The following is a 13529-nucleotide window of genomic DNA, read 5'->3' as shown; positions in this document are numbered from 1 at the left end:
AGAATTTTAATGTAGCCCCCAGTAATAGGGCAGACGGCTAATTTCTGAAACAATATGAATGCATTCCAAATTTTGAAAAGAAATTTGTTTATATACCTTGCGGTAGTTACACTACCATCTTTTAGTCAGCCTGTGAATAAACTATCAGTTTGAATAATATATTATACTTATTCATACAGTTAACAAGGCTTATTGAGATTCAGCACTGTGGGATGCTTAGATGTACTCAACAGAGATTACACTTTTTTTCTTATTCAAATAGACTCATCATAGTTTTAAAATTAACATCGTTTGTAATAATAATAAATCTTAAATTGTATGTGTGTGTGTTTCTGTGCATGTATGTGTGTGTATGTGTGTGTGATACAGAGAGAAACCTCCATGAGGGATGTATAAAATGTTTCCAACTGAAGATTCAAATTAGAAGCAATTCAAAGCAATGATGGTTTATCATGCGCTTTGAAGGGAAATTAAATGCAATGTTCATGAAAAACAACAGTTTCAAAAAGGTGAAAAGCAGTAGCTAAAGGAGCATCAATAAAGATAGTTGAAATTACCAAAATAGACAAAGAATTACGTAAATTGGTGTATGAATATTGTTATAGAGCAGTGAGGAGCTCACATGTGTCAATACGAATTAAAATAGCTGTAGGGTATAGACACTTACGGCTCACAGAAAGTGATAATTATTTGACTCTTCTAGTTAAAAGACGTTCTCTTTGCCTCATAGTGTTGCCTCCAATGATCCTTTCAGATTCCTATTTTCCTTCAAAAGTATGCTTTCCTCCTGCCACACTGCCTATTTACAGTTCTCTAAAAAATCCAGACTATTTTTCTAATGAGTCAAGATTTATCTCTCGCTTCCCAGAACATGTATTTTTCCTGCACTCCTTCTTTTGCATTATCATTACGTCTACTACCACACTTAAAACATAATTCTAACTATTTCTATATCTTTCATCCATAAAAATGCAAACTGTCAATTGCAGAAAACATATTCCAATATATCTCTAGCTCTACATCTACTATAAAGTCTGGATGTCATAAATGTTTAATAAATATGTTAATAAATTTTAAAACAGCCATATAGAAGTTTTTTTCAAGGTATAGCCAAATGGAATGTAAGACTTTACTGGAATTGAATAATATTTAGAGATATACACAAATGCCTTGTTTTTATTAAGAGTTTTAAACTACTCCATTTGTACCTAGAATCTCAATTTAAAAAAAAAATCTGAACATCATTTAAAAAATCATACGAAACAAGCTCTCATAAGGAAAAACTTTAGATGCTTTTCTCATCTAACTTCAAAATAAAACTCTCCAATATTATTTATTTATGTACTATTTTGTCTTCACATTTTAAAATAACATATTTTACTGGTTTTCCTCAATCAATTTTAGGCACGAATATCCAGTGATAATCATGTATATTTCATTGTCATACTTTCTTCTTTCTAATAGCGTATTCCTATTTCTGGTTAAATCACCATTCTATGATTATTTTATTAGGACTGTAAATACCATTTACTGTTGAGCCATGAAGCTTTCTATGCATTTTAATAAACATTTTATTCTTCCTTGACTTAACATTTTCTTTATTTTAAATTGCATAATGTCATGCAATAAATGTATAAGTGAATAATAAGTAACATTATGATGCTTCATCCAGAAAGCAATCCCTACCTTCCTTCAATTTAGTATCAAAAATTTTGAAATGATTACATTTCAATGTATCTCTGCCACATGTTTCAAGTTTTGTTAATGATAGCTTATTCTGCACCACCATGTGGCTTGAAATTAATATTTATTGCTTGTATCAGATAGGACTTTTATTGAAATAAACAGAAAGCTATCCAAAACTAATTTAAACAATACTAAGACTTCAAAGCTAGGTCATGGTTAGAGTTGGCTGCTGTGGTGGTAGAGTGGTCCACCACGTTAACAAAAGTGGCCGACATTCACTGATACTTTTGTCAAGTTTTACTAATACTTCCCAAACTCCTAGAGAATTAAGACATGAGTTTACAAAGGATTAGATTGTGATACATATCCAAGTGATCAATAATATGCTGTGCTCAAAACTGTCTCTTCCTTGCAGGTAAAAATGTCCTAGTTTTGACAAATAATTATTAAATAATTTATTAAATAATTATTTGTAATTACAAAATACATTTTGTATTTTTGCATTTTGTATTTTTATTACAATAAGAACTCAAAATTTTTATTGGAAAACTAAAAAACTTTGTTGAAAGAGTCTTCTGATTCATCCCAAAGATTCAACAGAAATACCTAAACTTATCTGTATCCAGGGATATTCAAATAATAATAACAATAATAACCTATCAGAAAACAACTATATACACCCTAAGTTGTGAATATCTTTGCAAGGCACTACTGTTTCTTTTCTCATAAATAAAAAACATTATTAATTTAATTAATATTTATTAAAAATAGGATAAAACAAAACTAGCCATTGAACCACCTAGCTAATAATTTCACACATTTGACACTTCCAGTTTATACTTCACACACCTGCCAGAATATGGTACACACATTGATTATACAAAATCACAACATCATTGCAAAAAAAAAAATCTTTATTAAACCACTGGCTTAATAAATCAAGTAATGCCATCTCAGGATCCAATCCATCTCTCAAGACCAGTCTAAATAACTTTTAAAGAACATTTCTACTTTCTCAGAGATCATTTACACTGTCTCAGAAAATCTAGAGAACTGCTTATGTGCCATTTATATTACAATGATATATTGCTTTTCGTGATATTTACTTGGTTTATTTTTTCTTTCATACTTAGTTGTAAATTTCTTTAGGTAGGACACCACATTTAAAGATCTTTGCAATATTTATAGAATTGAGCACAGTACCTTGTATTTATCAAATACTTTATATTTGTTGAATAAATGTATTTTTAGTATGGAAGAAGGCAGGCAGTACGTAATAAGCATATACACTTTGGGAAAACTATGGACTTTTTAAAAAATTTTAAAGGTCATGTTCTTCTCTATTGGCTAATTTTTATGATTTATCAATGCTTACTGACAACATAGAGCTAATGTAGTTTTTGAGAAAGTGGACTATAGTGAACTTCACATAGGAATTAATTCAAATGTTCCAGGCATCAAGCTATGTTAAATAAAAGGTCATTTTCTGAGCTTACTTTAAGTTAGTGTGTGATCACTGTACTTTGGGCAACAGGTCTGGAAACTAGTGGTATTAATAATAAGCAACCATTGTTTTCCTCTGTGTTGTTGTCTTTGGGGCAACCACATCCCGAGCAATGTCCCCTATGTGTTCCAAACTTTCAGAATTATGTAATACAACTACAAAGGCAGACAGAAACATTTTAAGTTTACTCTGAGGCTATATATGTTTTATTTTTATATATTTCATTGTTTACTTTTGTAGGAATTTGTGCTTTGATCTATATGACTTTATGTTTTTCTTAATTTAATATCAGAAATGATTCACATATTTAAGTTTAAAAGTACACTCTTTCCCTTTTACCTCTGCCATTCCCCTCTCCCTTCTCCTTTCCTCACCACGCTTTTCCTTTCTCTGTCTCCCTTCCCATTTTCAATATTTCAAAAATATATCGCTTCATTAAAATTTATGTAAAATCTATCCAAATAAAGTAAAAGTGATTCACCAAAAATATTGACAACCACAACAGCGATTCTGGGCATTATAATAAATAACTCAGAGTTAGTGGAGAGAGACGCTGTTCAGCATGGGAAGACTTTTGAATGTGACAGGTTACTCATGAACATACATGCATAACTATTTTTCTACATATATATTCTCCCCCCAAAACAATGTGTGTGTGTGTGCACCTATGCACGTGTGTGTGTAGAACACCTAGGTGAGAATTTAAAATGCCATCAATATAACATTGAAAATACGCAATTTGTTCACATGATAATTCTAGTCCCTGATCCAATTTAAAAATGTATATTACCTTCTTTTAATTTTTTTTTTTTTTTTTTTTTTTTTTTTTTTTTGGTGAGACATTGTCTCACTCTGTCGCCAGGCTGGAGTGCAGTGGCGCGATCTCGGCTCACTGCAGGCTCCGCCTCCCGGGTTCACGCCATTCTCCTGCCTCAGCCTCCTGAGTAGCTGCGACTACAGGCGCCCGCCACCACGTCCACCTTATTTTTTGTATTTTTAGTAGAGACGGGGTTTCACCGTGTTAGCCAGGATGGTCTCAAGCCTTTTAACTTTTCAAAAACGCAAACTGAGTAGGAGATTCGTTAAGAAAAAAATGTTTACCTTGACAATATGATATGTTCTTTAAGAACTCAGTAATTATTTTCTTTTATATTTACCTAAATAACACACTGTACATCCAAGGTTATAAAACTTTCCATCCCTGGAATTCTGTCTTGCCTTGACTTCTGGGAATTCTGTAAAAAATGAAAAGACCTCTTCTGGCATTGGCCTTTGAACAGGGGTGCTAATCCTTTTGCTCTGGCTTCAGAGCACTATGCCATTTAAGATAATGAGGTTATTCTTTCACATTGGCAATATTGTGAAAGACCTGAATATTTCAATAGTAGAAATTATGTATATATATATGCAGATGGATTAAATGTAGAACTGATTGTACCAAAAATTCTATGTTTTCTGAACATAGAGTTTGTATTTGTAATAATCAGTGACTATATTTACATTGCTATTACCTTATATTTTCAAATAAAATTGGCAACACTTTGTGATAAATAGCTTATCAGTTCGTTTTCACGTTGCCTGATAAAGACAAACCTGAGACTGGGGAGAAAAAGAGGTTTAAGAAAGTCACAAATATTCTACAATTTCAGACTAATTTGGTAACAAAAATTTTTTAAATAATTTCTTCCACTTAAGGGTTAACAATCTGAGGTTAAGTTTATTACATATTCATACATATGTGCAATAATTAGATTGCTTAATTCTTATGATAAATTTGGATTCTTATGGAATGAGAGAGCGAGTTTTTGGAGGGGGGAGGGCAAGAAGTGTTAATTGCACAGCTTGGTTCAAGTGGGATACCACTGTGAGAAATTTTAATCAAGTGAATGTAATATTCATATACTCCCCTCTATCATCCCTTCTACAAATGTTTAAATATTCATATGGCAACACTCTATATGATGAAGTTCCTTCAGTTTAAAGAATCACTAATTATTTTGGTTTGATGACAGGTATATTTCTTTTTATCAGTAAAAATATTAAAAGGAATCCTACTTTAAATACTATAGTAAACTCTGTAACTTCAAAAATATTGACAATGTTTTCAATTCTTTATTATAAAATTGCAAAGATTAAATATCGTCTAGTCTAAAACCTTCATTTTTCATACAAGGAACATATGAGAATAGATTATTCAATCCATTATGAACATGACTAATGAAATTCTATTTGTGCTTGGTTAGCACTTTTCAGCTTGGAAAAAGGTTTAATAATTTTTAGAACTACAGTCCTAGCTCTCTTCCATTTACAAATTTCTTCCAAAACAGTATACATAATGAGTCATTAATTCATTAGAATATAACTTTTGCCTAATTTTTGTACCATTGAAGTTATTAAGTACACTAGTCACATCTCTGTTGCAATATCAAATAGGCACATTTATCTTCATTGTTCTTAACCTCTCAACATTATTTGTCCCCAATTGTTTACTCACTTACATAAAATGCTGCCCCTTGTCTTCCTTAATATCTCCTTTCCTCTTTGTCACTGGTGCCACCTTCTTTTATTCTGTTTTTGAAGTAGTATAAAAGCTTATTTTTACTCTACGCTCTTTCCTTCTAAGAACTTATATTGCTTTAAGTTTAATTACTCTTAATACATAACAAATTTCCAAACGTTTTTCTCCAAATCATACTTGTCCTGGGAGTTCCGGATGTCTGTATCCAACCACGTAGTTCCTATCTCAATATTCAAATATACATATACAGGCCGAGCACGGTGGCTCACACCTGCAATCCCAGCACTTTGGGAGGCTGAGGTGGGCACTTTGGGAGGCTGAGGTGAGTAGATCACCTGAGGCCAGGAGTTCAAGACCAGCCTGGCCAATGTGGTGAAACCCTGTCTCTACTAAAAATACAACAATTAATCAGGCATGGTGGTATGCGCCTGTAATCCCAGCTACTAGGGAGGCTGAGGCAAGAGAATTGCTTAAACTTGGGAGGCAGAGGTTGCAGTGAGTGGAGATGACACCACTGCACTCCAGCCTGGGGAACAGAGCAAGCCTCAGTCTAAATTTTATATATATATATATATATATATATAAATTATATATATATAAATTTTATATATATATTATAAATTTTATATATAATATGTAAAATACAGCCCCCCCACACACACACGTGTACATATTCAATCATGAGTCACTTAAGGATGGGGATATGTTTCGAGGCATGTGTCAGTAGACAGTTTCATCCATGTGCAAACATAGAGTGTACTTCCACAAACCTAGGTGATATGTCTTTCTACACACCTAGCCTATGTGGTATAACCTATGGCTCCCAGACAAGAAACCTATGCAGCCTGTTACAGTACTGAATACTGCAGGCAATTGTAACACAGTGATTGGTATTTTGTATCTAAACATATCTAAACAAGAAAATGTACAGTAAAAGTACAGAAGTACAGTATTATAAACTTATGGAATGACTATCATATATGCAGTTGGTTGTTGACCAAAATTTTGTGATGTGGTGTCTGAAATGTGTGTGTGTGTGTGTGTATATACATATGCAGAGAGGGAGAGACAGAGACAGAGATAAAAAGGGAGTCAAAGAGCAAGATAGAGACACAGAGACTGAGAGCTTTTGCTGAGCTGCACCCCATAAATATTTGTGTGTTATGTTTATATTCATTTCAAATTATTTACTATTTTTCTTGTAATTTTCTGACTCATAGCTTATTTTGGAGTTTATTATATAATTTCTGCATATTTGTGAATTTCCTTAATTTTTTTTTTCTGTTACTTATTTCTTTTTTTTTTTTTTCATTTTAAACAAGAAGTTTATTTAAACAACAAGACACTTGACTTGAAGGGAAAACTATCTAAGATTCTTTTTTGTTTTAGAGTAATTTATCCCTACTTAAAGACAGATTGCCCTACATGTAACAGCTACGTACAAAAAAGTTATAAAATTGTCCTTGGTTTTACAATGATAAATGAAAAACATTAAAATTCTCCAATTGAACAAGGTATGCAAGGATTTTTATGTTGTGTGTTTTTGTTAAAACAGTGAGAGCAAAATAACTTACTGGAATATAAAGGTAAGAGCTGAATGAGCATGCCACTAATGGAGAAAGGGGGTATTTTCACAGAATCAGTATTTTTCCCCATCCCGTCTCCACTTGATGTCAATTAAAACATACCATTGGCTGTTTAGTTAAAAAAAAAATGCAATATGCTTGTGCACATATACCAGTTACTTTATGTACAATAAAGGAATGCGGAAGGGGGAAATGAAAGAATAGAGAAAACTATACGGTAGTAGTCAGGATGTGGTGGAACCAAATTGCAGTTTTCTAATTGAGAATGTAATCTTGGTCTTTAAAGAACAGAGTTCTGGAGTAAAGAAGCAGGTTCCCTTTTCAGTAGACACCTCCCGTCTGCTGTTGGAACACATCAATTGTATCTTCATCCTCCATTTCCAACTGTGCAGGTGTGTCTGTTTCATTGATTGGTTGCCCGTCGAATCGGAATCTGATCTGCCTCATTGACAATCCCTTCACAATAGGCTTTCATTAGTTTACTAAGTGGTGTGTGCCTCTTAATCTTAAACTGCACCACAGAACCATCCTGCCCCGCCACCTTCAAATTAATATGATCGTAATTAATATGATCGTTGTTCTCAGTCTTGACTCCTTCCTTGGGCTTTTCGTCGGCCATGGCGAGCGCCAGAGTCTCCTCAGCTGCCGCTTCACAAAAGAGGTACCAGGTCCGCACCAAACGAGCACACAAGCAGCACCAGGAGCGGCCTCTGTTACTTATTTCTAATTGCATTCATTGTAACCAGAGAATGTACTGAGCATGATTTGGGTCTTTCTAAATTTATTGAGACTTGTGTTAAAGGCAAAGATATGATCTATCCTGTTTAATATTCCCTGGGAAACTTAAGAATAATACATATTCTGCTATTGCATAGTGTTTTATAGATGTCTCTTATGTCTTGTTCATTTATAGTGCTTTGCATTCTATTTTCTTTTTCATTTTTTAGTTTTTCTATCTATTATTGGATTTGAGGCAATAAGTCTCCAACAATTATTGCTGAATTGCTTAACTCTCCTTTTTGTTAGTTATTCATATATTTGGGGGCTGTGTTGTTAATAATATATGCATTACATTTCTGATTGATATTATAAAATATTATTTTTGTCTCTAGTAACAATTTTTGTCTTAAAGTTTATTTTGTCTCATGTTAGAATAGGCAGCTCAGCTCATCTTTTGTTAGTGTTTTCATGGTAACTTTTTTCATCATTTTAATAAAAAAAAAAATGGTTATCTTTGAACCTGAAGTGTTTCTTGTCTTTTTTAGAAAGCATACAGTTTGATCATTTTGTTAAATCTATTGCTCCAATCTCTGCCTTTTGATTGCAGTGTTTATTCTTTGTATATTCAATTGTTTAATGTAATTACAAGTAAGATAGGATTTCAGTCTGACATTTTTCTATTTGTTTTCCTTATGTCTCACATGGTTTTGTTTGATAAATAGTTGTCTTCTAATATACTATTTTAATTTTCTTAATTTTTTTACTATAGTTTATGAGCTTTTTTTAAATGGTTAACCTGGATATTACAATCAGCTTCTTAATTTATAACAATATAATTTGATTTATACCACCTTAATTTCAATCATTCACAAAATCTATGTGTCTATATAGTTCCATCCATCCTACTTATTTTTGGTTTTATTGTCATACAAACATTACAGTGTACATTTTATGCCCATTAATACAGACTTATAATTACTTCATTAGATATTTGTCTTTTAAATCAAGTAGGTAAAAAAAAGTATTAAAATCTACATTTATACTTTTTATATTTAACTATATAGTTACCTTTCCTGCTGCTTCTTATGGGTGTACGCTGATTTGAGTTACCGTGTATTGTCCTTTCTTTTCACCTTAAAAGACTTCCTGTATGTTGATTTTAGACCACGGTCACTAGCTATTATTTCTATTTTTTGGTTATTCAGGATGTCTGAAATTTGTCTTCATTTTTTTGGAGGACAATTTTACTACATATAGAATTTTTTGTTGACAATATTTTTCTTTCAGCCCCACTCTTTTATTTCTGACAAGAAAGCAGCTGTTAATCCTAAACATGTAGTGGATTCCTTCTACATGTTGTGTTACTTTTTTCTGATGTTTTTAATATTCTTTGTCTTTTGTTTTCGACTGTTTATTATTGAGTGAGGTTAATACTGCTTTATTAAGAAAATAATTCCTACCTTTTAGGTCTAGTTTAGGTCTTCCAAATATATTTGGAAGAATTGAGAATGAGAACCTAATCTGGATTGTAAATACAAATCTAATTACAAATAATATTTTTAAATTAATTGTGAGAGTAGGAAGCTAATATCTGTATCCTCCATGCTTATGAGATAGATGAAGATACTGCCTTTTTGATATATTATCAATGCATGTACAATGTCAGTCACCTAACAGGACTATAGTAAATATTTTTAATGGGTAAGTTAATGTGTAAGTGAAAGAATTTAAATGTCATTTAAAAGTTATTAATACGCTGTTTGAATGACTGTGAGAAACCAGAAGATAAAATAACTTAAAATCAATTTAACAAAATGTACAGAATTAAAATTTCAAGGCAATAGTTATAACAAGCTAGATCTTGTAGCAGTAACTAACATCTGGAGATCTGTAGTGGAAATACAAGAATTAAGTCTTTTCACACTCATGCTAAATATTCAGCAATGTTCAGCTCTTATTCTGATCCATATCACCTTCACTTAAGAACTTAGCCTGATAGCGATGCTTTTGTCTTCAAAATTGCTACATGTATGAAGGCAAGGAAGAAACACTGGTAACCACAACTGGCTCTTAAAGTTACTCTCAGAAATGCCATTATATCACTTTTACTCACATTTAATTGGCAAATATAAGTTGCATGGGCAATCCTAACTCAAGTGAACAGACATGTATAACCCTCTAATAAGATAGGGTAGACAAGTCATAGGGCCAAGCTGGTCCCTCATAGAGAAGGAAAAACAATCTTCTGGAAAGCAGGGTAGTTATTAATAAATAAATAAATAAATAAATTGTAATTTACCACAATGATATTGATCTCCAGTCTAATGTCGATTCTACTAAATTGGTTTATATAGTTAGGCACAGTGGTTCATGCCCTTAATCCTAGCACTTTGGTAGGCCTAGGTGGGAGGATGACTTGAGCCCAGGAGTTCGAGACCGGCCTGAGCAACATGATGAAACTCCCTCTCTATAAGAAATACAAAAATAAGCCAGGCATGGTGGTATGTGCCTGTAATCCCAGCTACTTGGGAGGCTGTGGTAGAAAGATCACTTGAGCCCTGGAGGTTGAGGCTGCAGTAAGCTGTGTTCATGCTATTGCACTCCAACTTGGGATGGAGAGTGAGACCCTCTCTCAAATAAAATCAATAAAAAATTGGTCTACATAATGCATATTCCATTACTAGTAATATCTGATAACTAAGCTTTGATGTGCATATATATATACAGTAGCTCTAGCATACACAAAAACAATTTACTGCAGAGATTTGTTCACAGTTCATTAAACAGCTATACAAAACTGGTTTTATACTTTCCAAAGCATGTTTATGATTTGTAGAAATGACACCTTAGATATAAAAGTAAAACATTACTTTGACTTCTGACATATCTGGAATGGCAATGCATCAATCACCCACAGCCTAAAGAACAAGATGATGTTTAGTGCTGAGAAAGTCTGTCTAAAAATATTGCCTGAGAGGCATATCATGGTCTTCTTTTTTTTCCTCAAAAATTAGTTGTCCAGAGAGACTTTCATCAACAATACAACATATGTACTACATTATTTAGAATGTATGTTTTTCAAAATCAGAAAGAAAAAAGAGAAAAGCAGAACATACACTCTGGACAATAACTTAGGATGTTTCATCTACAAATGACTTTTTTTGTACAAGCATTTTCTAAAGCTCCTTTTTTTTCATATTCTTGAAGGAACAGACAGATCAGTCAAAAATTTACTTTGGGTCTTGTATTGTGCTAAGTAATCTGAAGGATACAATTAAAATATATAAAATGGATACTACCCTGAGGCAGCCAGCCAGTAAGATGGTGATTTAAGGGAAAATTAAACAATTAAGAATTAATCAATTCTCAGCTCACTGCAAGCTCCGCCTCCCAGGTTCACACCATTCTCCTGCCTCAGCCTCCTGAGTAGCTGGGACTACAGGCGCCCACCAACACACCCGGCTAATTTTTTGTATTTTTTCATAGAGACAGGGTTTCACTGTGTTAACCAGAATGGTCTCAATCTCCTGACCTCATGATCTGCCAGCCCTGGCCTCCCAAAGTACTGGGATTACAGGCATGAGCCACCGTGCACAGCCAAGAATTAATAAATTCTTAATCCCAGTACTTTGAGAAGCTTAATCCCAGTACTTTGGGAGGCCAAGGCATGTGGATAATTTGAAGTCAGGAGTTCAAGACCAGTCTGACCAACCTGGTGAAACCTCATCTCTACTAAATTACAAAAATAAAAAATAAAATAAAATAATAAAATACAAAAATTAACCCCATCTCTACTAAAAATACAAAAAAAAAAAAAAAATAGTGGTAGCAGTCACCTGTCATCCCAGCTACTAGGGAGGCTGAAGCAGGAGAATCACTTGAACCTGGGAAGCAGAAGTTGCAGTGAACCGAGATTACACCACTGCACTCCAGCTTGGGCAACAGAGCAAGACTCCATCTCAGGAAAAAAAAAAAAAAAAAAAAAGGAATTAATAAATTCTAAAATGAATAGTGCAAAATTTTGGACAGAGATATCCAAGCCAGCCAGATATCTACTTGTGGTGCTGAGGCAGGAGGACTGCTTGAGCCCAGGAGGTCAGGGCTTCAGTGAGCTATGATCATGCTACTGCATACCAGCCTGGGTGAAAAAGTAAGACCCTGTCTCAAAAAAAAAAAAAAGATATCCAAGCCTAATTATATAAAACAATGAGATACACTACACACATAGATACACACTCACATATATGATATATATATATGATACCAACATCAAAGGCACACAGTAATGGAAAATCTGTAATACCATAGTTTTTGACACTATCAAAAGTATGTTTTATTCTCAGAACGATTTAAATTTGGATTCTTGAGAAATACCAAAATAGTGAATGTAAAGTGATCTCCCCACAAAATTATGATGAGTTACACATTATATTATGATGCATACAATTTCATCTGTAAACTTTAATAAACTAATTAATTTAAAATAATTCTAGAGATTAACAGAGTAAGTATTAACTTCCAACCTGAGACAAGACACCAATGGAAGAGAATAACAGAATGAATATAACACCAGAAAACAAATTTTATGGTAGATGTACCAAAAGCAGTGTTTAGCAGAAACTTTCATTATATCAGAAGCAAACTGAAAAGTAATGAGCTAAAGAGTAAGTTCAAGAAGTTATAAACAAGCAACAGAATAAGCTATGAAAAGAAAGTGAAAAATAAGGATCAGAGAAAAGCATAATGAAATAAAATGGTGAAGTCTGAAAATAACAAATATTTTAAAATATATTTCTAAAATATATTTAGAAGATATAGACAAACTGGTTAACTTTAGGCAGACTGGTAAGAAAATGAAAATACAGATGAAAAATATTAGTCTCTTTTATTCAGTCTCTTTATCATTGCTATATATTTTAGTAATGGAAAACTTAATGAGAGGATACTGTTCGTAATATAGAATGAAAATAGCAAAAATAATCCAAGGAGAGAAAACCTTAGGCCAACATCATTATGAACATCAATGCAAAGAAACACACAGTATATTAACCAATAGAATTCAGAGGTACATTAAATGTATAATATGCCATAATCAAATGTTTCACTACAAATTAAGGATGTGTTTTCTGTAGGACACATATGTTGATTAAAAATATAAAACCAGCAGAGGCGCACCCAAGATGGCCGAATAGGAAGAGCTCCAGCCCCCAGCGTGAGTGACACAGAAGACAGGTGATTTCTGCATTTTCAACTGAGGTACTAGGTTCTTCTCACTGGGGAGTGCCGAACAATCGGTGCTGGTCAGCTGGTGCAGGCTGACCAGCCAGAGCTGAAGCAGGGAGAGGCATCACCTCACCTGGGAAGCGGAAGGGGGAAGGGAATTCCTTTTCCTAGCCAAGGGAAACTCGACAGACAACACCTAGAAAATCGGGTAACTCCCACCCTAATACTGAGCTTTACCAAACGGTCTTAGCAAATGGCACACCAGGAGATTATATTCCACACCTGGCCCAGA

General features: G+C 33.4%; 1 protein-coding gene across 1 annotated transcript; it reads right to left on the bottom strand.

Annotated features, from left to right (window-relative positions):
* Positions 1–7412: 7412 nt before the first annotated feature.
* On the bottom strand, positions 7413–8002 carry LOC106995487 (small ubiquitin-related modifier 2). Its single transcript, XM_028838227.2, is given in 2 exon segments — positions 7413–7751; positions 7753–8002. Coding segments are annotated over 2 exon segments (297 nt in total). The 5' UTR covers positions 7914–8002; the 3' UTR covers positions 7413–7615.
* Positions 8003–13529: the final 5527 nt, after the last annotated feature.

This window comes from Macaca mulatta, chromosome 17 (assembly GCF_049350105.2).
Source record: "Macaca mulatta isolate MMU2019108-1 chromosome 17, T2T-MMU8v2.0, whole genome shotgun sequence".
NCBI classification, from domain to species: domain Eukaryota; kingdom Metazoa; phylum Chordata; class Mammalia; order Primates; family Cercopithecidae; genus Macaca; species Macaca mulatta.
Note: the sequence above shows the minus strand (reverse complement) of the source record. Positions and strands in the feature narration are given on the sequence as shown.